At 42.0% G+C, this 26999-nt stretch overlaps 1 protein-coding gene across 1 annotated transcript; it reads left to right on the forward strand.

The window, feature by feature from the left end:
- The first annotated feature begins 1615 nt into the window (after positions 1-1615).
- GATM (glycine amidinotransferase) lies at positions 1616-14213 on the forward strand. The gene is made up of 9 exons (XM_058033747.1): positions 1616-1691; positions 2021-2236; positions 6382-6577; positions 7716-7906; positions 9175-9312; positions 9599-9763; positions 11449-11512; positions 11608-11724; positions 13175-14213. The coding sequence occupies exons 1-9, from the start codon at positions 1623-1625 to the stop codon at positions 13285-13287; spliced, it is 1269 nt and encodes a 422-aa protein (XP_057889730.1). The 5' UTR covers positions 1616-1622; the 3' UTR covers positions 13288-14213.
- Positions 14214-26999: the final 12786 nt, after the last annotated feature.

Here is a 26999-nt window from a genome sequence, read left to right on the forward strand (position 1 = left end):
GTTATGAGAAAATTCTGCAATTGTATGAAACAGGGTGATGCATACTTGGTATTATGCCAATTAAAATAATTAACTTTTCTCTGAGAACTGTGTAAGTTCATGGAGAGCTCGTACTGTGTTATTTGTCCTGGGAAGGTATAGTGTTTACCTGTGCCAAAAAGACAAACTGCTGAATGAATAATTACCTAGCAGAATAAAACACAGTTACTTGTGTATCTAAGGCATTTAAAACTGTGCCTGATTTGATGTGTTCTAAGACCATAGCTTATGTTTTAATGTATGTAACCACTAGTGATGTTTACCTTTTCCTGCTATAGAAATGTGTGCTGAGTTCACCAGCACGACCAGCAATTGTTCATGTAGAAATAATGTTAAATGTTGTGTCTGTTCAAGCCCCAGTGTAGGAGCCCTGGAGAGCAGAGCATAGGCTGGAGGAGTGTTGAGCAAGGCACTGCATGGATGATAAAGGCAGAACCAAAAATCATGTTGGAAGAAAGACACGGATTTTTTACAACTTTAAATAGAATAATTTGGATAAGAATGATTTTTGGTATGTCTGCTTTTTACACGGCAAAGTGAAATTATTTAAAGTGAACTTATGTGCAAAGTAGAGCAAATGTAGAACAGGCTAAGTGGGATATACAAAATATGAGTAGAGCTGGTTGCAAACACATTTCTTGTTGAAGACTGTTTCTGTTGAGATAGAGGCATTTTTGAAGATAAGTTTGTTGATTTTACCATGGAGAGCTTTTGCAGGGAAACCTATGTACTGGTCTGCTAGGAGCTAAACAGTTTAGGTTTTAATTTTAGGATGGCTTTTCATCATATCACAATATGGATTTTGAGAAGCCAGAATTTGAAATTGTTTGGGATATTCTTGAAACACCCCTTCAGTAAATAAAGAATTCAAATATTTTTTGGGTGAATCAAAAACTCTTCAGGTCGTAGTATAAAGATCTGAATTCCTAACCTATGAAATATTGGAATTTTTGCTAAAATTGAATTTGTCCACTATAGGCTTAATGAAGAATATGTGTGCTTGATGACTAGAAGTAACCATACGATGCACTTCAGTACACATTTTAGAGAAACATTTTTTAAAACGTGACTTTCGCCAAGCCAGGCTGCTGCTGAAGAGCCCGGCGTGGAAAAGAAATCCAGGTGCGTTGGGAGAAGCCGTCGGTCAGCTCCGGGCCGGGAGCGGGGGAGCCGAGCCGTGCCGGGGGAGCCGAGCCGGGGGAGCCGGGGGAGCCCAACCGGGAGCGGGGGAGCAGAGCCGGGCAGAGCTGGGAGGGCCGAGCCGGGGGAGCCGGGCCGGGAGCGGGGGAGCCGTGCCGGGGGAGCCGTGCCGAGCCGGGAGGGCCGGGCCGGGAGCGGTGGAGCAGAGTCGGGGGAGCCGGGCCGGGAGCGGGGGAGCCGAGCCGGGCAGAGCCAGGAGGGCCGGGCTGGGAGCGGTGGAGCAGAGTCGGGGGAGCCGGGCCGGGAGCGGGGCAGCCGATCCGGCCCCGCCCGGCTCTGCGGGCGCTGCCCCCGCTCGGGGCGGGCCGTGCCGTGCCGTGCCGGGCAGGGCGCGCATAAAGCGGGGCCGGGCGGTGCCGTGCCGTCGTGTCGGGCCAGCGGCGATGCTGCGAGTGCGGTGCCTGCGCGGGGGCAGCCGGGGCGCCGAGGCAGCGCATTACATCGGCTCCAGGGTCGGTGCCGCGCGGAGCCGGGGCCGGGGATGCTCCGGGACGGGTCCCGCTCCGGGACGGGAGGCTGAGGCTCACCCAGCATGCTCCCACCCCAGTCTGCCGTGTTCTGATCTCCTTACCCTTCTCAACTCAGCGTATCTAAAGGCAGAATTTCCTTTAAGCATCTGCTAGGCTGTGAATAAATTAGAATGGCTGTAACCAGCCGTGTTTCTGTTAATAATCCAAATACATTGCTGTGGGATTATAGCGTTAAGGCATTTGTGGGCTGAGCCAGAGCTTTCTGTCTTTTGTAAGGGAAGCATAATTTTCGTTCTTATTTTTATTTTAAGCTTCGAGGAGCCTTTACAGGATGGGTGCAGCGAACTTTCCAGAGCACCCAGGCAGCTGCGGCCTCGCAGAACACCTGTGCTGCCGATGACAAGGCTGCCAGCCCTGTGCCCAAGGACTGCCTTGTTTGCTCCTACAATGAATGGGACCCGCTGGAAGAGGTCATCGTGGGAAGGGCTGAAAATGCTTGTGTCCCACCTTTTTCTGTGGAGGTTAAGGTAAACAACAAAAACTAACCTTAAATAGAAAATTTATAGAATTTATACCTAAAATTTACTTAAGCTTTACAATGCCTAAGGTGTGGTGCTTACTCTTGGGAGTTCTTCTTTCAAGGTAGTTTTTTCACATTTGTGAAACTTTACAGCATAGCCGTGTTGGTGAGGGATGTGCTTTTTTCTTTGGACTTTCAACTGAATTACCTGTTTTAACAGAAGTCACAAGCAGAGACAACCTCTAATATGTGTGATATAGCCCTAATGTTACCAAAGTACGCACACAAACTTCTGAGACGGTTACACTAATGAAATTTCAATTTGGCCTGAAGCTAAGTAGGGTTACAATTGAAAAAAAAGCGTTGTTTTCTACTCAATAGTCTGAGCAAGATTGAGTTCTGTAGCTGTAGACCAACAGGGCTATTGTGTCAGACAGCTCTGAAGTAGTTTACTGAAACTCCTGTGTGCTACAGTAAATAATTTGTGGAAATACATAGTCCACTATTCTTTCAGGACTTTTCTGTGCCTAAAACTGCATCAGCAACCTAAATAAGTCCATGATTCTTTGTTCTCTGGAATCTTGCATTTAAAACAGTAATACTGAAATAATGGGCTTGCTCCAGATTTTTGTGTTCCATACTTGGACTTTAAAGTTGCTGAGTGTGTGTGTTACCTGCATTTGTGGGCATGTTTTGGAATCTCTCATTGTTACAGCGCAGCACTACCTGCAGGGCAGAAGGTAATCCATGGCTATCACAGCAAAATGAGCTGGCACATGGCTTCTACCCAAGTGAAAATTTAAAGGATAACCTGACAAAGTTGACTCAGTTAAAAAAAAAAGAATTTTTATCTGACATTGAAAGAATGGCAAACAAAGATACTAAAAATAAGTTTAAAGTGCTGCAAGTGGTTGTTTAGGGAAAGTTTGGGATCTACTTGTATAGAAGACTTCTCTTCCCTTAACCCTATATATATATATATTATAATCTGTGTTATGCTTTTCAGACTCCATAGATATCCTAGCAGGTTCAGAGAAGGAGATGAACGAGGGTTAGCATTTCTAATATACAAGTGCATTTATGGGCATTTATGTAGGACTAACATAATGAATGTTCAGAAAGAGTAAGGAAAAAAATGTCTAACATTTTACATTGTGATATTAAATGAGGCAAAATTCAGTTTCTAAGCAGTGGTCAAGGGCTTGCTTTAGCACCAGAAAAAATATTTCAAGTGTCTAACTTGCTGAAGTGCCACATGCTATACAGGTTTTGCTGCTATTAAGCCATAACTGCTCACAATAGGTCAGAACTTCACTTTCTTTAACATGTGATAGCAAAAGCTCAGTGAGGAATGCCAAAGGATAGGATTACCTCTGCAATTCAAATACCTATGACTTAGAGTTAAAGCAAGGTTTAAATTTGCTTTATGTCAATTGCCAAGTCCACAACAAGTAATGGAAACAGAGCCAATTTGAGATGTGGTTTCCTCTAATTTTCTCTGCTTTTGTCTTAAATATTGCTGTAGAAACTGCAACAATAACACTGGGAGGGTGTTGCTGAATAATCCAAGCAGTATTCCAGTCCTACCTTGACATTATTATTATTATTAATTAATAGATACATGATTGTTTAGATCTCCATGTGGCCAAGAGGTGAGGTGTGTCCTGCTCCTGCCCCTGTGAGCAGCAAAACCAGAGCTGATGGTATCATGGGCTGTCTGCTGAATGCATGAGGGGCGCTGCTTATGAAAAATGCAGTTTAAAACAGATGAATTCTAATTTATAAGGAAAATGCAAAGCTTTGGACCTGAGACACTTCAAAAAACGTATCTCAAATTATAGCAGTGTGGTAAATACTTGTATTGAGATTGTGTTTTAAGACTGTATGTGTGTTTATTTGCTAAATATTTAAATGCAGCAAGTATGGCTGCATTCAGCACTCTTTTCTGCTTTGAGACAAGGGTTTGGTATATTCAAGTGTTTTTTCTGTGATGTGGGAATGATGTGCTTAGCATAAGAAGAAGGAAGGAAGGAATTGAATAAGGAGCCCTGCACCTCTGATGAATATTAATGAGCTGACACTTTATTGTATATCCTTTTCAGAGCTTGAAACAGGCTATGTAGATAAATAGGTAAATACAATATTTGAAAACTTGAAAAATCTTAACATTAAATAGGAAGATGTCCTGTTTAAATCAGCACTGCAATGAAAAATCCCACAACTGAGATGTATTCTGAAGCGGTTGAATCAAGCAGTTGAACTTTATAGCTTTGTATTCTGCAATGCTTTTCAGTACATTCTGTGAATAATAATGCATTTTGGGTGAGGAATATTATTAACACAGATCCTTATATCTTGAATAAGAAGATGAGAGTGTATACATGTGTTTACTACTGAATAAGGCAATAAGAATTTTTATCTGAATTTAAGTTTTAATATCCTAAATTTATTAACTGTCTTTACTAGGTTAATGGTATATCTTGATAATGTTAATTATTTTCCATGACAAATGTTTAAAGTAAATAGCAACGTTAGGGAACAATCATGCTGTTTCTTAAGGACAATCTTTCCTAAAATTCTATTTCTGAAAAGAAACAGTTTGTTTTAAATGTTGTCTTTTCTGCGTCCTATCCATGGCCATTTTTGAACATTCTGAACTGACTTGTATGTCTATGGCCAAAGGGGCCTGAAATGTCAACCCTGATTTGCTGTGAAATACATGTCCCAGCCATTTACCCTTTTCTCAGTTATTTGGAAGGCAGGGAATATGAGCAGTGTTACAGTGCTAACCTTTATTCTGTTCTAACTTTAAGATTACACCATCCATTAGTGCAACACAAATGTGGTTCCTCAGGTCTGAAAAAAGCAGAGAGGAGCTGCACCTCTTAGGGATTGATGATATTCACATACACCATGGCTGGCTTTGAAAATAACCAGCTTCAATCCACAGGAAGAATTTATCTCATTAGCAGAACATGTCTCCATAGGAATGCTGAGCACTTCATGTGATCTGCATGTGACTTCTGACCAGCTGGCAAGCTTGAGGTGCTCAAATTACCCAAGCCCTCACTCACAGAAAAAGAACAAATTCCCTCAGGAAGGATGGGAAGAAGCTTCAGTACTGGAGGAGCAGGATGGCCATGCTGAGGCTCTCTGAGTAAATGCTAAGGCTGAACTTTCTTTCTTCTCTCTTACCTCTATAGCATGAGGCAAATCTCCAGAAGCAGCAGAGGGAACAGCTGTTTAAGGGGATCAGGGATGCCTTGAGATGGATGGCCTTGCCTGCTCAGGGGCAGTGCTAGCACAAAGGAGCACCATCACTCTGATTTTGGGGAGCATTGTGTTCTAGGGGTGGTCAGGACTGCAGCGTCAGGAGACAGCTCATGTTTGGAAGGGCAGGTTCTTCTGCATCCCCTTGCTGTCCCTCCAGCTTGCTGTCATTCCAGAAGGGCTCCATGTGCACTTGCATCTCAGCTAACTCTGATATGACAGAGGAACATCAGACACATCAAACTGAAGCAGCATCATTTGTTTTGATTATATGTCTGGTTTTACTTACCCGTGAGAACTGGGACGTTATTTTGATTTTGTTTTTAATTTAAGAAGGCTATCACAGCATTCCAGCAGAGGATTTAGGTCTGTAAATGTTAAACATGCTTTAATCCAACCCTGGCTGGTGAATTTAGGGTCTTTTGCCTTTTCTAGACAGCTGCTGCACCTGGAGTATGACCCCTTCTAGCAAATAAAGCATGTTCCCTGTACTTGGGATAGCTTTAGAATTTCTGGTGTCACCATTGTGAGGTGGTAAGAAGGTGACTACAGATGTGTACATTTTGCAGATGAGCTCAAGGTTGTTTTAATTAAAAACCATGTCTGATAGCCTTATTAAATAGCAGAGTCTACAGTGTTTGCCATATTTGGTGTGTTTGCAAAACTGCTCTGTAATAGGGACCAAATGGCCACTTGGCAACACTGGCCACTCAATACTCACTGAAGTGTAATGTAGTCAAAATATTGCAGGAACAGATAAAATGCACACTCCAACATATCAGGATCAAGAACAAGAAACTGTAACAATTGCATCTTATGTGTCTATTTCACTCCAAAATAACTAGTGCTTATTCTTTGTCACTTCATGTCCTTTTGTTCTAGGCAAACACGTATGAAAAATATTGGGGATTTTACCAGAAATTTGGAGGCCAGGGTTTCCCCAAAGACCATTTAAAAAAAGCTATTGCTGAAATTGAAGAGATGTGCAATATTTTGAAGGGAGAAGGTGTTATTGTCAAGAGGCCTGATCCAATTGACTGGTCTGTGAAGTATAAAACACCTGATTTTGAGTCTACAGGTAAATGTTTTTCCATTATTGAAGGTCTTTTCTGTTTAACTCTTGTCTGAGATATTTTGGATGTCATCTAGTCTACTTTCCAGCTAGGATTATCACCAGCACTAAGTGACGTCAGTGACTGTTTTCTGTAGCTGACTTGGAAGATCTCCAGGGATGGAGATTTGCCACCTGATTTGGTGACTGGTTTCAGAGCTGAGTGAATTTCCTGGTGGAAGACCTTTGCCTGACACCCAGCCTGAACTTCCCACACCAGCACCTCTTGCCAGGTTCCCTCTCTGTGTTGTCACTGCCACTGCCAAGAAGTGCTAATCTGTCATGGCCCTCAAAGTAGCTGTAGAATGTTTCTGCTTTGTCCCCTCCATGAAAGCCCAGTGCTCAAAGCCCCTCTGACCCTCTTGATAGCTCTTGATGGATCCTGGAGTTGGATCCATCTTAAACTATGGAAAACAAAACAGTTGGAGGCAACGCTTTACCAGGAAGATCCTCACTAGTGACAGGGAAATGTGAATGTCCCTTTACCTACACACATTCCTCCACCTGTGGTTATCTGCAGTGAGAGCACACTGGCTCTCCCAGCTTTGCATCAAGTCTAGTCCTCAGGCTTCTTTCAAGTAAAATATATTTTTAATTTTTTCTAGTGGAATTCAAATTCATTGAGGAACAGATAATGTTAAGGAAAAGTCTAATGGGACTGCTTTCTGCACTAGTGCTGTGTTCCATCAAATTCCTCCTCTGTGCTATTACTTTTTAAAAGGATAGTATATAAAGAAATGCTGATCACTTGGTAGATTTGCTGCCCATCATCACTTTTTAAAGTCATCTGGGTAATGCGTAAGCCTTGGTCTAGTTAATTTTCATTAGCCAAATTATGAAGTGGAGGCTTGATGGTGGATGGCTTTCATCTAGCTGTGAATCTGTTATGAATGGGGCTTTGTAGGAAAAGTTCCATGTATTTTGAATGAAAAATATTACTTTGAAAAATTACTGAAGATTTAAGGACCTGACATTATGTGCTGGCTTTCTCACATTGCTTAGAATTATTTTTGCTATTATTTTGGATAGAAATAATGGTAAAAAGAAAGGACGAAAGAGCAGAAAGAGCTGAGAATTGTCTCATTAATGGCCACTTTCCTTTCAGGTATGTACGGTGCCATGCCAAGAGACATCCTGCTAGTGGTGGGAAATGAAATTATTGAAGCACCGATGGCCTGGCGTGCTCGGTTCTTTGAGTACAGGGCCTACAGACGACTAATCAAAGATTATTTCAACAGTGGTGCTAAGTGGACAACTGCCCCCAAACCCACCATGGCAGATGAACTCTATGATCAGGTACTGGTCTAATTTTCCTTCAGAACTTCAGTTCTCATTATACAGAATTTTGTTGATAGTTTCAATGTGACATTTAGGATTCACAAAGCTGTGAGGGGGAATGGCACAAAACAACTCTGAAGACTTGTTTTTCTCCTACTGTATGCAAACATGCTGCAGCCCTTCCAGCTGAAACTCAGTGTGTGCAGTTAGAGAACAAGGATCAGGAAGTTGTGTCTATTAAATTCCTCTGCTTTGAATTGTTTTGGTTACTGGCTGTAACTGAGCATTACTAAAGAGGAAGGAATGCTAGAAAAACATCACAGAGATTACTTTCAAGAATAAAGAGAATTCCCTGAGAATGTCCATATGTCCTGGGTGCATTGGGAAAGTGGAAAGTAATATATATTTTGTCACAGTAAAAAACCCAACTCATAATCTTTATTTTGCATGATGATTGGTAATTTGAAAGTTACATAAAATAAGTAGTGAAGGATTTAAACTGTATTTACCCTCCAAATATTTTAGTGAATAGTTTTTAAAATTTTTCCTAATAATTTTGACTTGGACAATTTTGGTAGTTTTCTATAAGCCCCTAAATGCATCAGAACCTTGGTGACAGCATTTGCAACAAATGCAGTGAACTAACTGTGAAATGATTGCAACTTTCTAGGAACAGTGTCATCAATGATATAAAGGAGAGTTTGTTTGACAAAATTACCATAGAGTCACCTTCAGTATCAGAAAACTTGTAGAGCCTGTAATTATTTATGTGGTATTTTCATTTGTGCTGGATTTTTACATCTCACTTGTTCTGAATTGCCTTGTTTAATTTTCAAATTATTTGTAATAATAAAGATCCATCTTCTAGCCTAAAGTTCTTCTCCATTCCAAAATGTGGAAAAGTAAGGAGTCCACATCTATTAGAAATAGCTTCCAGTCCAGTATTTCTGTCAGTGTGCAGTGATTTGTTGGACTGGTATTAAACTCCACTGGTAATGAATACTTTTGATCTGGTTCTGAAGACCAATTAATTTCTTGATATAACTCTTGTCTCTTATCTCATGACCTATTCTTGAATGTGCTTAAAGCCTTTCACTTTTACGTCCACATTTAGATTTTCTTTTCTATTCTAATAAGAAGTAACCAAAACCACCTCCAAGGACCACACTAGCTATCAATATTAATACATTTTCCTAATTTCAAATTATTCCCCACTAGCAAATTATTTGAGAACTTTCTTTTAACATCTCCAGCCAACAATAACTTGTTCTCTTCTCTACAACTAGAATTATCCAATCCACTCTGTTGAAGACAGGCATAAACTGGCTGCTCAGGGAAAATTTGTAACTACTGAATTTGAGCCATGCTTTGATGCTGCTGACTTCATTAGAGCTGGAAGAGATATCTTTGTACAAAGGAGCCAGGTAAACAAAGATTTCTTTCAACAGTTTGGTATGTCTCTTAGAGACTGGTGCTTTGTCTTTTAAAATTCCTGAGCAGTGCTAAAGTAAGAAAGTTGGCAAAAGAAATTGCTCTTCATAGAATGTTTGATCTACAGGATAAGACTGCCTTCCAGGTAAGGGGTTAGCTGAAGGCACAAAATTCTCTAAATTTGCTTTAAATATTTAATTAAATAAAACCTTGGACAAAGTAAACTTGGATGCAGTTTATATTCTAGCCTAGTAAAGCTTAATTTGTCCTGTTTTTCAGGTTACAAACTACATGGGTATTGAATGGATGAGGAGACACCTTGCACCAGACTACAGAGTGCACATAATATCCTTTAAGGATCCCAACCCTATGCACATTGATGCCACTTTTAACATCATTGGGCCTGGTCTTGTGCTCTCTAACCCAGACCGTCCCTGCCATCAGGTGAGTGTACAAGGGGGGGAAAATGTTGTGTGTTTAAAACCCCTCAACTGGGTTCATTCCCTGTTGGGTAATTACTGATCCACACATTCCACTGGGTGCTGCTCCCACGGTTAAAAATGATGGAAGTAATCTAATTTTTAATGGTGTATCAAAGCAAGCACCTGGGATATACTATTTCTCTGAACACTTCCACTGCTTAAATATTTTAATTGTATCCTAAGAGAAATTGAAGGGCTTCTGCTGCTCAGATGAGAAATCTCCCTTTTATTTTCTATTTTGGAAGCCTCTGCTTTGGTGTTAATTGAATCAATGGCAAGAAGATGGTAGTTGCTCAGGCATTCAGCTCTGAATACCTTCTGAAGGGTAGGGAAGAGGAGAGATGTATAAAACCTGCTACTACACTGAGAAAAAGCTGATATTGCTGAGCAGCACAATGAGATCAGAAAACTTTCCAGAGAGCTCATCTCTGTTACAGTTGTGTCACTGCCTTGCAGTGCTTGAGGATTTTTGAGGATCCCTGTGGTTTCAGAAGCTGTTCAAGCACAGGGAATGGCTGAGCTGACCTGAGTCAGACGCAGAGCTGGGTGCTGCCGCTGTGGAGCATGTACAGAGCTCCTGAAAGCAGCACTGGCCTCTTCTCAGCAAGTGCTTTCAATGCCAACCATCTCACTGAATTGCTGCCTCTTCAGCATCCATTCTGAGAATATAATTTTTAAAACAATCTTATTTTTTCCTCCCCTTTTCCCTTCCACAGTTTTTCATAGTGTCACTTGCAACAGGATGTTCTTCTTGGTCTCCTTGTATTAAACCCATGTTCTGGGACTTTTTTCAGGGAAAACTGCTGTCTGTGTCCATAGAAAAGATAAATGCAGCTTGCTTTCACAGAAACTGGTTTGGCCGTTCTGGGTGACCGGGAAGCGGTGGAGGGTGTGTGAATGTTGCCGATGAAAGGGGTTTTTTCTTGAATGGTGCTGATGAAAAGGAGCTTTTCTTTAAAATCCTGGCAGGCCGGGCTGGTTATTGAGGGTTCGGGACTGGGGCTCCACCTCGTGGTAACGCGGGAGCACTCGCCAATACTCTGCCAACTATTCTGACAGTGAAGATGAAAAGTGTTCTCCTTGGCCAAATTATCCTTCTCTTAATTTTAACTTAATTGTGTAAATCTTGGAGACATAAATTGTTCCTTGGGATGCCCTTACATTGTTCTATTTGTTAAATGAACTGTGTAATTATTTTTCTTATAAACTGTGAAGGAAAGGTAATTTTGTGTTATTTTTGATGGGTTTGTTTTTAGAAACCGCAGTGTAACTCATATTAATGGCTTTTATAATCATATGGGAAGAAATAACACCAAAAAATAGTTGAATATGTTTGAATATGACCAATGTTTCCACTTAACAAGCTCCAAACTGTAAATGCTATCTTTTGTCTTTAACATATCTAGCATATAAAAAAACAATAGAAATAAATGCTATTGGTATGCAAAAATCTAAAAAGACTTTTAAAAATGCTTGTATGAAAGCTGGGTTTGTAGATGAAGCTTGAATGAGGGCCAGAATAGTGAACTGAGGGCAGGGGATGTCCTGCATATTGGAGTACTCTAGGAAAATCTGGCATAGCTTGGAGGATACACAATGTGATACTCTAAGAACCCTCTTGAGAATATATTTAAATTGCTCTTCCAGATTGAGCTCTTCAAGAAAGCTGGCTGGACTGTGATTCAACCTCCAGTGCCACTCATCCCAGATGGTACAGTCACCTTTCCTTTCCCAAGGATTCCAAGAGTACTCTTAAGGGTATTAGTAAGGAGTAGCACTGGTACAAGGTTTATTCTCCTGTTTTAGATCACCCTCTGTGGATGTCTTCTAAGTGGCTCTCCATGAACGTCCTAATGCTGGATGAGAAACGTGTGATGGTGGACGCCAATGAGACATCGATTCAGAAGATGTTTGAAAAGCTGGGTATGTCCTAACACACTTCTACATACACTAACAAGAAAATTATTGTGCTACCAGCCAGGGCAAATGGAGGTTTCACTCAAAGCAGACAGCACTGGAAAAAGTACTCAAACAGCTGGATTAGCAAGTAAGAACAATTCAGTGATTTTTCTCCTGAATACTGCAGTCGTAGAAATATGGTCGTCTTTTTCCCCCTGCAGCTTGCAGCACATAAAGGTATGAGTAAGAACTAAAGTTATTGCTAGGATTTCTTTGAATCAGCTTTTTAAATGCAAACAGTCCAGTGTGAGGTCAACATCTGTCTTGCAGAGGTTGAGTGCACCTATTGCTGAATGATATAGAGCTGGGAATCCATCACTGCCAAAATTCTTTCAGATTTTTCTAGTTGCAAACTCATTGTACTTTAAATGTCAAATTGAGATTTATTAACCCAGGTATTTCTGCTCATTTAAGGAGAATCTCAGTCCTGTGAGATGTAACTTCATGATAGCATGGAATTCCTTCAGATATGCAGTGACAGGAGAACTGTATTTGAACATAAAATATGGAAGTCTTATTATGCACAGCTGCTCAGTCTTAGGTTGTTTTATTGCATGAGCAAACGGTTGAGGATTTAAAAATACTTGAAAGTACTTAAAGAATGAGGCTATTAATGCTAATAATGACTTATCTTTCACCCTTGAACTTCACAGTCTATGTAAGTCCTAAATATTCTGACAGTTCAAAGTTCTGACTGCTCTGATAGTCAGAAAGTTTGAAGGACTGAGATGGGTCTACTGGGAGCAAAAGTATTGCTGACCTGGGAGGCAGATTCTACTGAGCTGCTCCTGAGCTCCTGAAAGTGCTGAGAAGCAAAAAAGGCAAACTCTGTAGCAGAGAAATTTTCTGATCCTTCTGTTGGGACTTTCTATTAGCTGAGCCACAGCTGAAACATCCCTCAGAGCTCAAAAGAACAAGTAGGAAGCTTAACCTGGGTAGTAAGAGCCTCTTTTCCCTTTCAGAGAAAAAGGGAGTCAGAGCTATCAGTCTTGGATACTTCTTTTCTTGAGAAGCACTTAAAAGAGAACATTCAGTGTCTGAATCACAAATGCTTGCACATATTTATGAAAATGTGTCCTGATCATATATTGTAGCAGAATTTCAGCCAATTCTTCACATACTGCAAAATTTAAATTTATCTTTTTAGTACTGGCACATTATAACACATCAGACACTGGCTGTGCTCCAGGCCCTGTGTAATCCTGAGGGTATCACCAGAACAGCCAGCTGTGTTCCTAGTTTGTTCTCTGCCTAGAATCTGGGAAAACAAATTCCTAACAAACCAGTAGCAAATACCTTCCACATTTACATCTAGCCATGTGATCTGATGGAGCATCACCCAACGTTCTGATCAGAGCTTGCCACGTGAAGCCGATAGCCCAGTTTCAAAGTGTGCCTTGCGTGTTTCCTGCAGGGATTTCTACAATCAAAGTGAACATTCGCCACGCCAACTCTCTGGGAGGCGGCTTCCACTGCTGGACGTGCGACATCCGCCGCCGCGGCACCCTGCAGTCCTACCTTGACTAGGAGAGAGCCCACAGCTAGCAACGTTCAGCTTCTGAAATAGGCATAGGAAATGAGCAAATCACTGGCACTCTTGTTAAAATGACTGCATGAGCTCTAGTGCTTGGTAAGTGGTGTCCTCATCGTGGTCTGGGTAATGTTTTATTCTTAAATACCCTTCGCTTTCAGTAGGATGATTGAAACGACTTCCATCAGCAATACAGGGTTTCTGGCTGCCTTTTTGAAAGACATCCTTCATCTGTGAAGCCTTTTCACCTTGGCTTTGAATGTAAAAACTTGACAGGATAACTAAAAGGTCTTGTTAGAGTAGCTTGGCCACTAAAACTGGATATCTACCTCTGTCTAGTTACCTTATCAAATAGGCAGCTTGAAATGTGAAACTTGAGTATACTTTTCTTATTCCTTTTAACCACTTTAACTTTCTAATATATTCACGTCTAATGAAGTTGAAATAGATGCAACTGTATAGATCTCTTAGGGAACCAAGTAATTTTATCATGTTTTTCATGTCTAGCCATACAGATATTTACAGAGAATCTTCAGTATGAGCTAACTTTTAAGACATGTTCACTTACTTGCCATGTTCTTCTACGTTTTCTTCTGATGCATGCACCTGAGTATTTTTTATATTGCTTTTTGTATTGCTGAAATTGGGTTTTATTTAACTTTTAAGTTTACAAATGATAGCTAATAATCTGCTTGTACAGGTTTCACTCTGAGTTGTTTACATAACTTAAAAAAAGACACAAAAGAAAAACCCAACAATAACTCCCCCCCCCAACCTTAAGCTTCTGACATTTTACAACCCAGACTTCCTTCAGCTGTAGCAGATACAGAAATATGTATCAAACATGCCTGATGCCATGGAGGAATTTGAGTTTTGATTTCTGAATTTGTACTTTTTATGCTAATAAAGTTTTTTGCATTCTCAATGTGTTGCCCTTCTGTTCATCTGTAAGTATGAAATATCTGGATGGATACAAAATACACATGGAGTTTTTTTTCCCCCTGTAAAACTGGTAACATCTTGAACACTTGCACAATGCAGAAAAACTTTGTAGTCTATTATTCATACACCATGTTTCTACTTCTGTTTTTCACAGAGGTATGACTGGTAGGGGAAAGTACCACTGGTATTTCTTGCTACACTCTGGAGGAATCTGCTCTTACAACATTGTACCCTGACAGAAAAGATGTCAGGCAGAACATGCTCACATACAAGCTGCATGGCCATAGTTTAGAGTTGGGTAGGGATAAACAGGTCAAATATCAACAATCTAGAATGCTTTGACATATGGAAAGAGATAATTAGGCAGCTGCCAGCACTTAATGAGGTAGAGATGGTGCCTATTTTCTCTCTAAAATCAAGGCTTTATAGACAATGGAAATTTGGAAATTTGTTTGTCTTGTTCTAACCAAGCTTTGTTTTCCATGATTAGCCCTGGAGCTGGGCAGCTGCATTAGAGCAGCACACACAGCAGGTCATCTCTCCCACTGCTCTGCATGCTGCAGTGCCAAAATGTCCGTGGGTCTGTGCTTGGCATAACATACCAGCTATGGCTGAAACCACCAGAAACTGGCTAAAAGTGGATTAATAAGACATGTGCACCCTGGGTGCCTCCACGATTTAGGAGACTATATTTTTGTATCATGTTATATGTGACACTCTGGCTTAATAAACATTTCAGCCTTTTCCCTTTTTTTTTTTTTTTTTTTTTTTTTTTTTTTTTTTTTTTTTTTTTTTTGTTTATCCCTTATTAATTTTTAAAAAATAATCTTAAGTTGTGCACACAGTAGCAAGTCTTTCAGCTTGAACACCACCATTATGTTTCTGAAGTTGTTTGGATTTCTTTCTGCCAGTAATACAAGTGCTTTTACCTTATCCATGGATCTCTTGACTGGTTTGGGAACAGACTTGTCTCTCTTAACATTCCAGTACTCACTTTTAGGGAGTTTTGGATGTTCGCCTCATCTTTTTGGGGCATTGGATGCTGCAGTGACAAACCCAGTGTGATTAAAATTGTAGCCTTGTCCCATGTGAGGCCCTTGGAGAAAAGCATATTCTGGAAATGGCATGTAATGGGATGAGGGCTGGCTTGTTAGCAGGTTTGGGTGGGTGTGTCTATGTAGCTCTTAAGGCAACCCAATTCCTCCTGGGCTTTCCCTGCAGGGAATGAGCTGGGGAAAGGGTGCTGGGCACTGTGCCTTGGCTGCCTTCAGCTGCTCCATGACTTCAGGAGAGCATTAACTGTTTCTGTAAAGTCATGCTTAACCTTCTTCTCCTCAAGTTCAGTGTCTCACCCACCCTGTTTCACGTGCTTAATCTTGCCTTCATCTTTTTGTGTTCACCACTGTGGCAGGTGAGTATCTAGCTCATTTATGTACCTATTTTAGCTCATTTATGTACCTATTTGTTGTGACTGTGTGCTGGTTTTGGCTGGGACATAGCTAATTTCTTCACAGTAGCCTGGTCTTGGGATTTGTTTTGGATTTGTGCTGGAAACAGTGTTGATAACAAAGGGATGTTGTAGTTATTGCTGAGCAGAGTGTTCACAGGGCCAAGGCCTTTTCTGCTCCTCACAAGGAGCTGGGAGGGGACAGAGCTGTGGCAGCTGATCCCAACTGGCCCCAGGAATATCCCAGACTATCTGGGATATCTATCTCAGCATAGAAAGCATGGGGGGAGAAGGAGGAAGAGGGTGATGTTCAGAGTGATGGTGTTTGTCTTCTCAAGTTGCTGCTAGGTTTGATGGAGCCTTGCTCTCCTGAACAGCCTGCTCATGGAAATTGGTGAATAAATCCCTTGTTTTGCCTTCTTGTGTGCACAGCTTTTGCTTTACCATTGAACTGCTTATTTCAACCCATGAGCTTTGTCCCTTTTACCTTTCCAGTTCCCCACCCCACCAGGGAAAGAGGCTCCATGGGGCTTCTCTGCTGCTTCAGTGTAAAACACAGCAGTCTGACAATTGTTAATTTTGGGCTGTCTCTACATTGTTTGGAGTCTTTTCCACTGAAAAACCAAAAAATAGCCTCTGCATTTGCACTGGTCTTTATTTCCATAATTTGGGAGTTACTGGGCTGTAGGTGCTGTTAACACAGCAAATTGCAAGCTCTCTCTTACAATATTTGTAGTGAATAGTGGATTTGTCTCCACAGCCATCTATGCCTCATTTTGTCCATTAGATGATGTTGATATTCTGACCTTATTGTGAGCTGTGTCCAGGACAAGAGAAGTTTAACCCTGACCCCAAATGACAAATTTTATCCAGGAAAGGCTGGCAAAGCTCAGCGACAGCAGCACTAGAGGGTGCTGCTGTGACACCAGTAGCTCTCCTCCAGCCTATCCTAAGGGATGTTTCAGAAACATTATTTGTTTACTTATCTTGTTTCTGATGACGTTTGGATCAAAGTCCTTGAAAACACCTCAAGATTTTTCCCAGGTGTAGTTATAATTTTTGTGATGATACATAAAGTATTATTTCTCAGTATCAAAAAAGTACATATCTATACACATGCAAATAATGGCTCTGAGTGTAGGACTCAGATGTTTCCTTAAGGGCTGGCTGGATTTTTCAGGCTTACATAGCATGTCAGAAATCAAATCAGGGCCCAATAAGGACAACTGCTGCCTTTTTAATACTCCCTCACATGGGCACCACATATTCTGACATAGCAATTAATTTTAAAATTATGGCCCAAAAGCCACATTTATAGGGTCATTCCCTGTTCTTTTAGATAACTTCTTGGGGTTCAGTTATGCCTCCTTCTTTACAGGAAATTAAGACAAAATACTAGTATTTTATTGAGACTCAATACAGGTGAGATTTCTGTGGATGGTGTGGTCTGTCTTGGGAGTTCATGTTCTGTCAGAGTAATTCAGTTAATGAAAAAATACCACTTGCTCTTAAAATATAAAATGTATTTGGAAGAACTAGAATTTAAGATTAACTAGAATCTATTCCCATTACCCTTAAGGAACTCCAACTCATTGGGACAAAATGCAATTTAAGTTTCTACAGAAGCGGGAATTGGTTGCAAATTGCACATTATTTCTTTTGCAGGTTGAAATACCTAATACCTTCTTGGTAGAACCTCATTTATGCTGCACTTTTGAACAGCAAATTTAAATCCAAACACAACCTCTCCTGTTTCCTCTTTTGTTTATATTACTTCTGAGTCAGCAAGGCACTGAAATAATTGCTGGGTTTATAGGGGTGATGTTTATAGGGCTGTTGGGTAGAGTTTGGCCCTATCTGGCTGTAATACTGAGCTGTGCTCAGGGGAGCTGCAGTTCAGTGACCCAGCATTTGTTACTCAGCTCATGCAGAACTGGGGAGGTTTTGTCCTGCAGCTGTGTAGTGAGCAATACAGCTGCAGGGGCATCTGTGTGGAATAGGAAGTGATAACACATTTGGGGTTTTTGAAATATCATTGAAAGTACCATTACTTAACACTTCACCAGTATTTAGATAAATACTTAATACATAAAAGTATTTGGTTTACCACAAGCTTTTCTCTCATGGGAGAAAATGGTCATTGCATCCTTCAGTGTGGTAGTGGCAACAGAGGGTGTGGGCTTGCTGCTCTCAAGAGTCAGAAATTTTGGAGACTGAGAAATTGCATACATCCCTCTCCATTTCAGGGTGAGAATGTGTGAAACCAAATCTCTTTGGTCTTGTGGTGGACTGGAGTTTTCTGGGGATTGCTGACATCAAGAGCTGGCAGCTCATGCTGCAAGGTGTTATGGTGCCCCAGGGAGTCCTTGAAAAGAATGGGAATGATGGTCTTGGTTTGAAACAAGGCTTGAAGAAACCTCATTCCTCTGCAAAGCAAAGGCCTCCTAAAGGAGTCTCCTGCAGCACCTTGCACAAGGTACCTGACATGGCTTTATTTGATGGGACGGGTTTCTCCCCTATTTACAAAGCCCCATTTCTTGGGAGAACTCAAGGGCTGTCAGAAAGATGGTAAATATTGTCATGAAAGGAGGCAAAAGAATTATGGCAAAGACTGAATTACTTGGCCAAAGGTGAAAGAGGAAACCAGACTAGACATGGAGATAAATTCTGTCTTTTATGTGTGTGGCTTGTACTTTAACCACACTGCCATTCTCTTTTCTATATATCCAGTAATGTGGTAATTGGGATGCTGGCCAAGGGGAGGCAGGGAGAGAATTGCAGCAGTTGTCCTTATCAATTGTTAGGCAATGATTTCACAATTGTAGCTCATTTTCTTCACTGAGAAGCTCAGAGACAGGCTGTAGAGCACCTCTGCTGTCTGCAAACACCAGCATAATCATACCCTGCTCCTGCTTCTGCTAAAAGATAAGCACAATATCATGAAAAATGAGATTTCTTTCCTAAACAAGAAAAGATTTATAATGGTCAAGCACTCAAGGTATGCCTAGCAAATACCAAAACCTAAATCCTTTGCAATGGTCTTCAAGCTGCTGTCATTTCCCTGATAACTTGGGCCCCAGAGTTCAGCTCACAGCCTTTTGTAACTGGAACAAACAGGTTTATTTCAATATACCAGGAGTCCATGTTTTCTCACAGCACCCCTGATCCCTGCCTTGTGTCTTATCTTGGGAAGGAAAAAAAATTAAACCTTTGTTTAATGTTGGCTAATAGCATTGAAGTGACAGCAGGATGTCTATGAACCTGTTCTGACACATCTGCTAGAGGCAGCTTCCATGAAGGGGAGCCTTTCCAGGGCCTGGGCCAAGGCCTGTCAGATCTGGGGTCCCAGATTTATGTTTGCACCCACCATGAGCAGCTGAAGGTGCACTTTGGTGAGCTCTGAGCAGTGCTGGGGTGTCACTACTGGCCAGCACTGCCAGGCTCGAGGCAGCTTGGGATAAACCTGCCCCAGCCTGATGTCAAATGCCCCTGTCTGTGACACTGGTGCCTTCCCTTGATGGCCTGAGCTCAGCCTGGGGATATTGCAGGACCTCTCTTGTCTGCTGGACCACCTACTTTTGTGAGCCTGATGTTTCCTCTCTATTGAGTTTACTTGAATCTGGCCCCATTTCAAGGAACTCAGGCAGAGCCCACAAGCAATACAGTGCAACTTCCTTAGGAAGCAAAACAAGAAACAGTTTTTAGCTTTCCTTGCTGGTCCAGAAGTAGTAAAAGTAATTTCAGACATGTTCAAGGTACTTTCTGTTTGCCTCTGCATTAGAAGTGCAAAGAGCTGTTTTGTCTCTGTGGCTCTCCATTTACCAGCAGCTCCTGTTCTCCTGCAGAGGTGAGTGTTGCTCCTGCTGCTTTCTGAGGCACAAACTCCAGCAGGCTGTGGGTGATCCCAAAATAAAAAAGGAAACTGATACCCAGCTGCAATTACAGCTCTCACTTCCTGATCTCCGCTCCTGGGCTCTACTTCAAAGCCATCTTTAGAGCCATTCTGCACTTTCCCTTTTCTTTTTCATCCTTTATTTCCTTTCCTGGTGGACTTCGACATCAGGACTGCAGATGCACAAACGGGCTTGGTGTTGGGGCTGCATCCTGCAGCTGCAAGTCACCTCCAGATGGGGGAAAGAGCCCTCACCCCTGGTGCAGGGAAACCAGCAAGCTGCAGAGACAAATGTGTCTGGCCTGTCATTGCCCAAGAAGCTTGTGACTCATCCATGGGGAGAGTTCTGATTTCCTAAATTAGTTTGGAGTAAACCAAGCTGTGGGCTCTCCTTCCTGTGATCTGACACAACTCAAAACAGATGTCTGCTTTACACTAAAGGTTGGAGCTGGAAACCTTGTGAGTTTGCTTCTCTGCAGCAACCATAGGAAAGTTTATCTTATGTTATGCTGCGTATGTGGAAAGTGTTTCCTTTGATTGCTGTTTCAAATTAGGAAATGGCCAATTCAAAACCAAAAAAACCTGTGAAAATTGCTGCCACAGAATGTCATCAAAGCAGGAGACATAACATGGACACCTACGTGGATAATGAGTTACAGCACTTTGCCTGGTATTTAATGCAAGCAAACTTCGGAAGGCTGGGTCTGCCTCCTCTGGAACATAGCTAATGTGTCACTAAATGGGTGACCTGTAAAGGGAAGCCAGAGAAAAAACAAAATGCAAAGCAATTTGATATTTTGATCAGGCCACTTGCCTGCTCTCTTAAAATTCAAATGGCAATTGGTGAGCAGAGATTATTTTGCCCAAGAGAATTAAAGGAATGGAGGGGAAAGGGGGTCCTTAATAATAAAAAGGTCCTTAAGAATAAAAAGCCCTTGTGAATAACTGCGGCAAGGATTGCTACAGTCCCACAGCCTGAGGCTGAGCTGGCTCCCAGCTGGGCAGGGAGGGCTGGCCAGAGGGGCCCTGGGAGCCAGGACTGAGAACCTTGGGATTCTGGGCTGGAAAAGCTCTTTGGCTCTCAGAAAATGACCTGGCCACACAAAATCCCAGGAAGGGACATTTAAACTTGGTGCATATTTGTAGCATAATCTCCTAGCTGGGAAGGGAGTTCCTCACCTGGTTATCTGCTGGTTTGGATAGTGAGCTTGTGTGAATGATTCCAGGAGAGACAAAACTTGCTCAGTGTTGTTGCAGCGTGCTGAAATGTGTTGCTGCACTTGTGCATGTGGGGCTAAGTCAGATTTGCTTTTCCTTGAGTTTCTGTGGGCAAATCATAAAGTAGCCTGCCTGGCAGTAGAGAAAGGTGCAAGTTTGTGAAGATATCAAACCTCTCCAGTGCACTGTTTGCTGGTTTGCTTAACCAGCCGTGGTTAAGATATTAATGCTGAGTATTGCTGGTCTCACAGCATAGGAGGGGAAACTGAGGCACAGGGCTTTTAATTTACCCCTTGAAATCACAATTTCAAAAATCAGTAGTAGAGACAAGCCAAGTTGCTGGTTTCCCAGTCTGCACTCATCTTTTGCCTTGCTCTCTCCCTAAAGACACACCTATGCCCTCCTGATTCTTGCCTTTTTTATCACATTTGTCTTCCCTTCCTTGACATAAACACATAATCAAGCAGTGTGTACACTGGGCTCAGTGGGATATACCCTACTGTTTGAGGGCCTGTAGCTATTATCTCCCAAAAAGAGAGACACTTCCAGTTACTGACATTTTTGATAAAATGTAATCTCAAACTGCTTAAAAACTGTTGAGAAATATCTCATGAAATCCTATGTGACCAATAATGAGGATAATTGAGCATGTGAACTCTACCAAATCACTTGTACACTTTGTGTGTCAGTGGCAGAAAGAGTTCTAAAAATCAGATTCCTGTATGGCTAATTTTTAATGATGCTGCCAACATGAGCATTGGATTAGAATATGTTATATTTGAACAGAATTAACTTTAATATTCCTGCACAGTTGCCACTCTCCCCCTCAAAAAAAAAATTAAAATTGTTTCCTGCCATATAGAAAGTTGCATATTAGAGAGGGGGGAAAGTGCCTTAATTTCCCAGAGTAGCCAGCAACCCTGGATTCCTCTCTTTTTCTTTAAAGAGAGGCCTTTCCTGAGACAGACCAAGTGGCTGCCCTGAACATGAAGCCATGTTTGTCTTTGAATAGATGTCAGAGATCACAGTTGGTTTCGAAATTTTAGGGCACCAGCTATCTGCAGTGGCACTGCCTGATACACAGTGCAAACAGAACACAGAGGGTCGATCATTTGTTATCTGCTTTTATTTATATTTATTGTAGCCCTTCTGTCTAACGTGTGCGTCTGTTTGGAGAGAGACGTCACTTCCTAAACTGAGTGTGCTCCTCCAGGCACGTGGGTGCTCCTGAGGAAAATACTCCATTTGCTTGAGAAAGCTCCTGTATGCATTCTTATGGTGTGACCTGATTTTCACTGACTCTGGCAGGGAATGAAGGCTATTTTGTAAATTCATCCCTATTTTATGTAGACTTTTGAGCGTGAGTGGAACTTTTTTAAGCTGAGCATGTGGCAGATGAAAGTCTTGTGGGTACCTGGATGGGAACTTGTGATTTCTGCTGGAAAATATCCTGTGGACATTATCCACCCAGCCTGTTGGGGTACAGGGTCTATGCATCCTTAGGGAAAAATGCTTAGGGGTTTGGCCCCACTGGCATTCACAAACAGAGCCTTGTGGTTTGTATGTGGCCTGTGAACGTCTGCTGAAAGCTTTGCATCCATCAGAATTTATCTATTTCAGCTCAGAACACTCAGCCCCCTGCCATCTTCTCTGGGCTTTCTTCTAATAAAAACATTTATCTACCCAAGCAAGAAGTTGAATGTAAGGTGGCTTTATTACTGCAGTGACGTTGGGTGGTTGGTTGCTGGGTGACCTTGCCTCTGATTTTATGGTCTAGGCCAGCTCTGGCAGCAGAGAGGTGTGGCCACGTACTTCACTCTGCTGTCAGCTTCTCCTGAGATGATCAGAGCTCCAGTGTCAGCTCTCCTGGGAAGCTGTTTGCCTTTTGTTATGTGAAAACCTGGATCCACCAGGAAGGGCTGGAGGAGATAAGTGCCTGACAAGAGGAACTATTGAGGCTTAAAAGAAAGGCCAAGCTCTGTGAAATCCAGCACGGAACCAGGATCTGCAACCTTGGATTAGACCAGTGACCATAAAACCAACGTGTGACTTATTGCAGGGCTTTCACAAACTGGGATACTGGAGCCTGCATGGTTTGCTTTGCTTTTGCTTGGAAGATGATTTAATGTTTTTCATTGGAGAACAAAGTTTGGCAACTATTCAGACATGGAAGAATATGAAGGAGCAGATATTTTGGAAACCAGCTCTGTCTCTAATGGTCCTTGGTGCAAGGTGAGAACTTTTATTCCCCCTCCTCCCTCAGTCACAGAAAATATTATCTTTCTGCTGTTTACAAGTGACTTCAGTAAACCATTGCCCTTGGACCAGACTGAATGCAACCTCTGCATCAGCTTTGTAAACAACTTCACAAATTCCTTAGAGCAAGGCTGTGCTAAACATTAGGCACAGAAATGAAATGGTGATGTGTGTGGTTAAGCGTCTGTCATCCACCTCACTGGAAGTTTCAAATAACTGAGTAACTGTAGGTTTCTGTGCTGTGGAAATGACCAAAATAGTGTTTTTTCGGTGCTTGGAGAATCCAGAAGCTCCATATAATTTTAGCAAAGCCACTGCTTTAAGATTTGCAGGTCAAATACGTTGAGCAAAACCATAGCAAGCACAGGGTAAGATAAGCATTAACTTGTGCAAACAAATCGGCAATTTAACTGTGTGGAACTCCGTGTCCAGCAGCAATTCCTCCTACTCCCCCAGAGCTCACTGGAGAGCATCAGCCTCCCGAACGGGTCAGCTGTGCTTCTTGTCAAACCCCAGCAGTGACGTTCAGAGATTGTTTTCTGTTTGCTTGTGTTTGTAATCTGATCTCGTGTAATAACATTGTCCTAGGCTCACATCTAACCACGGGGGTAACTCTGACATCCTGCCTGAAAAAAAACCACCTTGTTGATTCCTGTGCTTGATGTTTGAAAGATTTCCAGTTTGGGCAGGTTAGGCTGTTTATATTAATCTCATCCTGTTACTTGAAATTAAACCATTAGCATTTTGGAAGTTGGATGTTCTACTTCCATTTTGGTTCCCCCCAAAATACTGGGGTTTGTTGTCTTCACAAGCTTTGGAGGGGACTGGTGGAAGATTTTCTGTTGCCTGTGCTGAGGCCAGGATGTCAGTTCAGCCATTTGTGCTATGGAGAAGGAGTCTCTGGGAGGTCATATCAGAAATGTGCCAGTTTAGATTCTAGCTCAGTATTGCCTTTTCTTCATAGGAGTTACTGGAAACTAAGGGAACTGAGGAAACTGAAAATCTGAAAATATCTGGGTGTTTGCTACTTCTTGAAAAATATTCTTAGTAAATACAGACATGTGTATCTAATGAAAAGAAGTTTGAAGAGCTGGTCAAGCAGAAGAAACACAAACACTTTGTCCTGTTGGAACACCTCAGCACTGATTGCTTGGTGCATGTCCCATGGCACTGCCCAGACAGTCATTCTCTTCAGTGCTGAGGGTCCTTCACTTCAGCCTGTCCAACAAAAACTAAAAAAAAAAAAATCCCTGCTGCTGCATTTGCTGGTTGCCACGCTTATTTTTTGTTTACAAAGTTGGATATCCAGTGAAAAGGCAGAAGCAATACTCAGGGAAAAAAAAAGGGACAAAACAATGAGAGTAGTTTGTAAGCATGAAGGCTGAAAATAATTCACCTCAAATATCTGGCAACAATAACAAAATATATTCACAGAACTCTAGAGCACTTTGCAATCAAAAAGTCTGTGTTTTTCTAGTATATATTATTTATCTCAGATCCTGATTTCTGTGGAGGTGGAGGGCTAGAAACTGATTTCTGGGAGTTGTGTGCTCAGTCAGTTTTTGCTACATCTGCAAGTGTGCCTGTTGGTGCTTTTTTAGACACAGATTGTGATTCATGGGAGCCTGGGCAGGATGCATGGTTGTGGCAGGAAAGAATATCTTGAATAACAACATGCACTCTGTCATGGCCTAAAAGTTCACAGAGTAGGTGGAGGTTTACATACTATTGTTTTGTGGCTCATAGATTATGATTTTCTTTCTGTGGCCCTGATATTTTCTGTTTTTTTTTCTTTAAAAAATGGGAAAAACTCCCCCCCTGCTCTGGGAAAAATCTAGAGGATTTTTTCAACCATATTTTAGTTATATTGGTTGCAGTCTTAAAATTTTTATTTCACTGTGATAGCACATTTATTTCTCAATAAATATTGAGAAATAATATTGAGAATAGCTCATAATTCAGCTGTTCAGCAACTGCCTTCACATCTTTCAAGTGCAAATTTGTGTTTGCAAATAACTTTGTCTGCCTCTCATTGTGGGTACAAGTGTTACTCATTAGAGCTTTTTGTCAGCATCCCAAAATGTGGTAATTGAAGAGCCAGCTACAAATATTTCTGTTTGTGTTTCCTATCTTAGTGTTTAGTTTAAGAGGGTTGAATCTTAAGCAAAAGTGTGTTGATGTTCTTTTGTTTATGTTTATTATAAGATCATAAAATCCCGTCATTTTCTGTGGTTGGCCCGGGCTGTGGCTGAGCACAGAGACCTGCACGTGGGCTGGCTTGCACCAGGGCCAGCAGGGCCCTGCTGTCACACAATTCTGACTGCACCCAGGGGCTTTTAAATGAAAAAGAATGGGTTAGTTATTAACTTGAAGAAATATCTGATTTTAGAGAACAGAAGATTACAAAACAAACTGGATTTTCACCAGCTCCTGAAGGGCAAACAGTGCACCACTCTCTGCATTTCCCTGCAGCGTGTGTTTGTGTTGAAGCTTTTTCACTCTCATAGTACTCGATGTAAATGTTAATTAGCACTCCAGGGGAAATGTGTTAACAAATGTACCTTTGACACAGGTCCACAGCTATGCTTTGCTCTGTAGCTGCAGGCTGGAAAGATTAGCTGGTGCAGCTTTTGAGGAAACTCCTCAAACAGGAGCTCAGGGGAGCTTGCTGAGCTCCTGGACTTGGCTGCTCCGCTGCAGCTCAGGCTGCTCTGCAGAAGAGGTGCTGGATAAAGTATGAGCACTTCTAAGAAAGAAGTGCAAACTCCTAGAAAAGGGGTATTTCTAACCATGAAGAGGCCTCAAATGAGACTGCCTGGGCTATGGCTTTCCTGTGATGAAGAAAAAATGACTTAGCACAAACTTTGTGGCAGAATTTATTCCTTCTCCTCCCCCAGTGCTGAGCTTGATTAGCAATAAATAAGGGTGGTAAAGTAATTCCTGTGAGTTGTTAAAGTAGAAAGGTAACAGTAGTGCATTCATAAACACATTTACCTCATCACTGTACTTCTTTGCCTTTCCATAAACAGCAGGGCAGAGATTCAGAAATGGAAATCATTCACAGGCTGGGATTTTTCAGCAGTATTCAAACCTGCCTCAGCTCAGGTTAGCATGTAGATATATTGGTGGTTTCTGGCCTGATTAATTCCAGAGCCTGCCATGACTTCTGTGAAAACATATGCAGAGCCACTTCTCAAGGCTTGGGCAGTTCAGCTATTCATTTCTGTGCAGCATCAAGTCCTGATTTCTCCCTGCTGAGGAACAGCTCAGATTTAAGACACACTGAGAAGAGTCCAAGGTTATTAACCACTCTCTGGAAATGAGGTTGGTGATTTCAGCCCAGCCCTCCTGAAACTGGTCTGAGGTTTGCAACAGTGATGAAAACTCTGCTGCAGGAGCACGCGTGTGCCTCCAAGAGCAAAGGGAAAATCTGCTGGGAGCTCCCTCCTTTCCTGGAGCAGGATGCTGCATGGTGGATGCTGGTGTCATCACAGGGCTCTGATCAGCTGGGCTAACCCTGGCACCCTGCTGGTGCTGCCCTCAGTGGCGATTTACAAGAACGGTGCCTCTTACTTTTTTCCTTCCTGTAAAATGGCTTATTTCTGGATTTTATGGCCCTGTGGGGAGTTTCAAACCAGTGAGCTGTTGCTGGTGAAAGGCCATCAGCCTTTGTCTCAGAGCTGACTCTGAGGTTTTCAGGGACTTCAGCAAGAAGTAGGAGGGTGATCAGGATGTGAGCTAGTGCATATCTGAGTTGTGAGCAGCCCACAGGACACAGCTCAGAGCCCCTGGGCAAGCCTGACCTCTAAGTAGGTCAGCCATGGAGAGGATTGCTGCTTTCTGCTCACCACATGTGCAGGCTACAAGTGTGAACCAGGCTGTGCAGAGCGAACTTGGGCTCTTTGTCCCGGCCATGCCTTCCCCTTGGCTTGGCCTGTGGGCTGGGACAGCCC

The sequence above is a fragment of the Melospiza georgiana genome, chromosome 13 (genome assembly GCF_028018845.1).
Source record: "Melospiza georgiana isolate bMelGeo1 chromosome 13, bMelGeo1.pri, whole genome shotgun sequence".
NCBI classification, from domain to species: Eukaryota; Metazoa; Chordata; class Aves; order Passeriformes; family Passerellidae; genus Melospiza; species Melospiza georgiana.

Bases quoted from the DNA above. Each gene is read 5' to 3' on its own strand.
- GATM (XM_058033747.1), top strand. From the start codon at position 1,623: ATGCTGCGAGTGCGGTGCCTGCGCGGGGGCAGCCGGGGCGCCGAGGCA. The intron at 7,907-9,174 runs GTACTGGTCTAA...CTCTACAACTAG, and splicing joins CAGATGAACTCTATGATCAG to AATTATCCAATCCACTCTGT. The intron at 9,764-11,448 runs GTGAGTGTACAA...TTGCTCTTCCAG, and splicing joins CAGACCGTCCCTGCCATCAG to ATTGAGCTCTTCAAGAAAGC.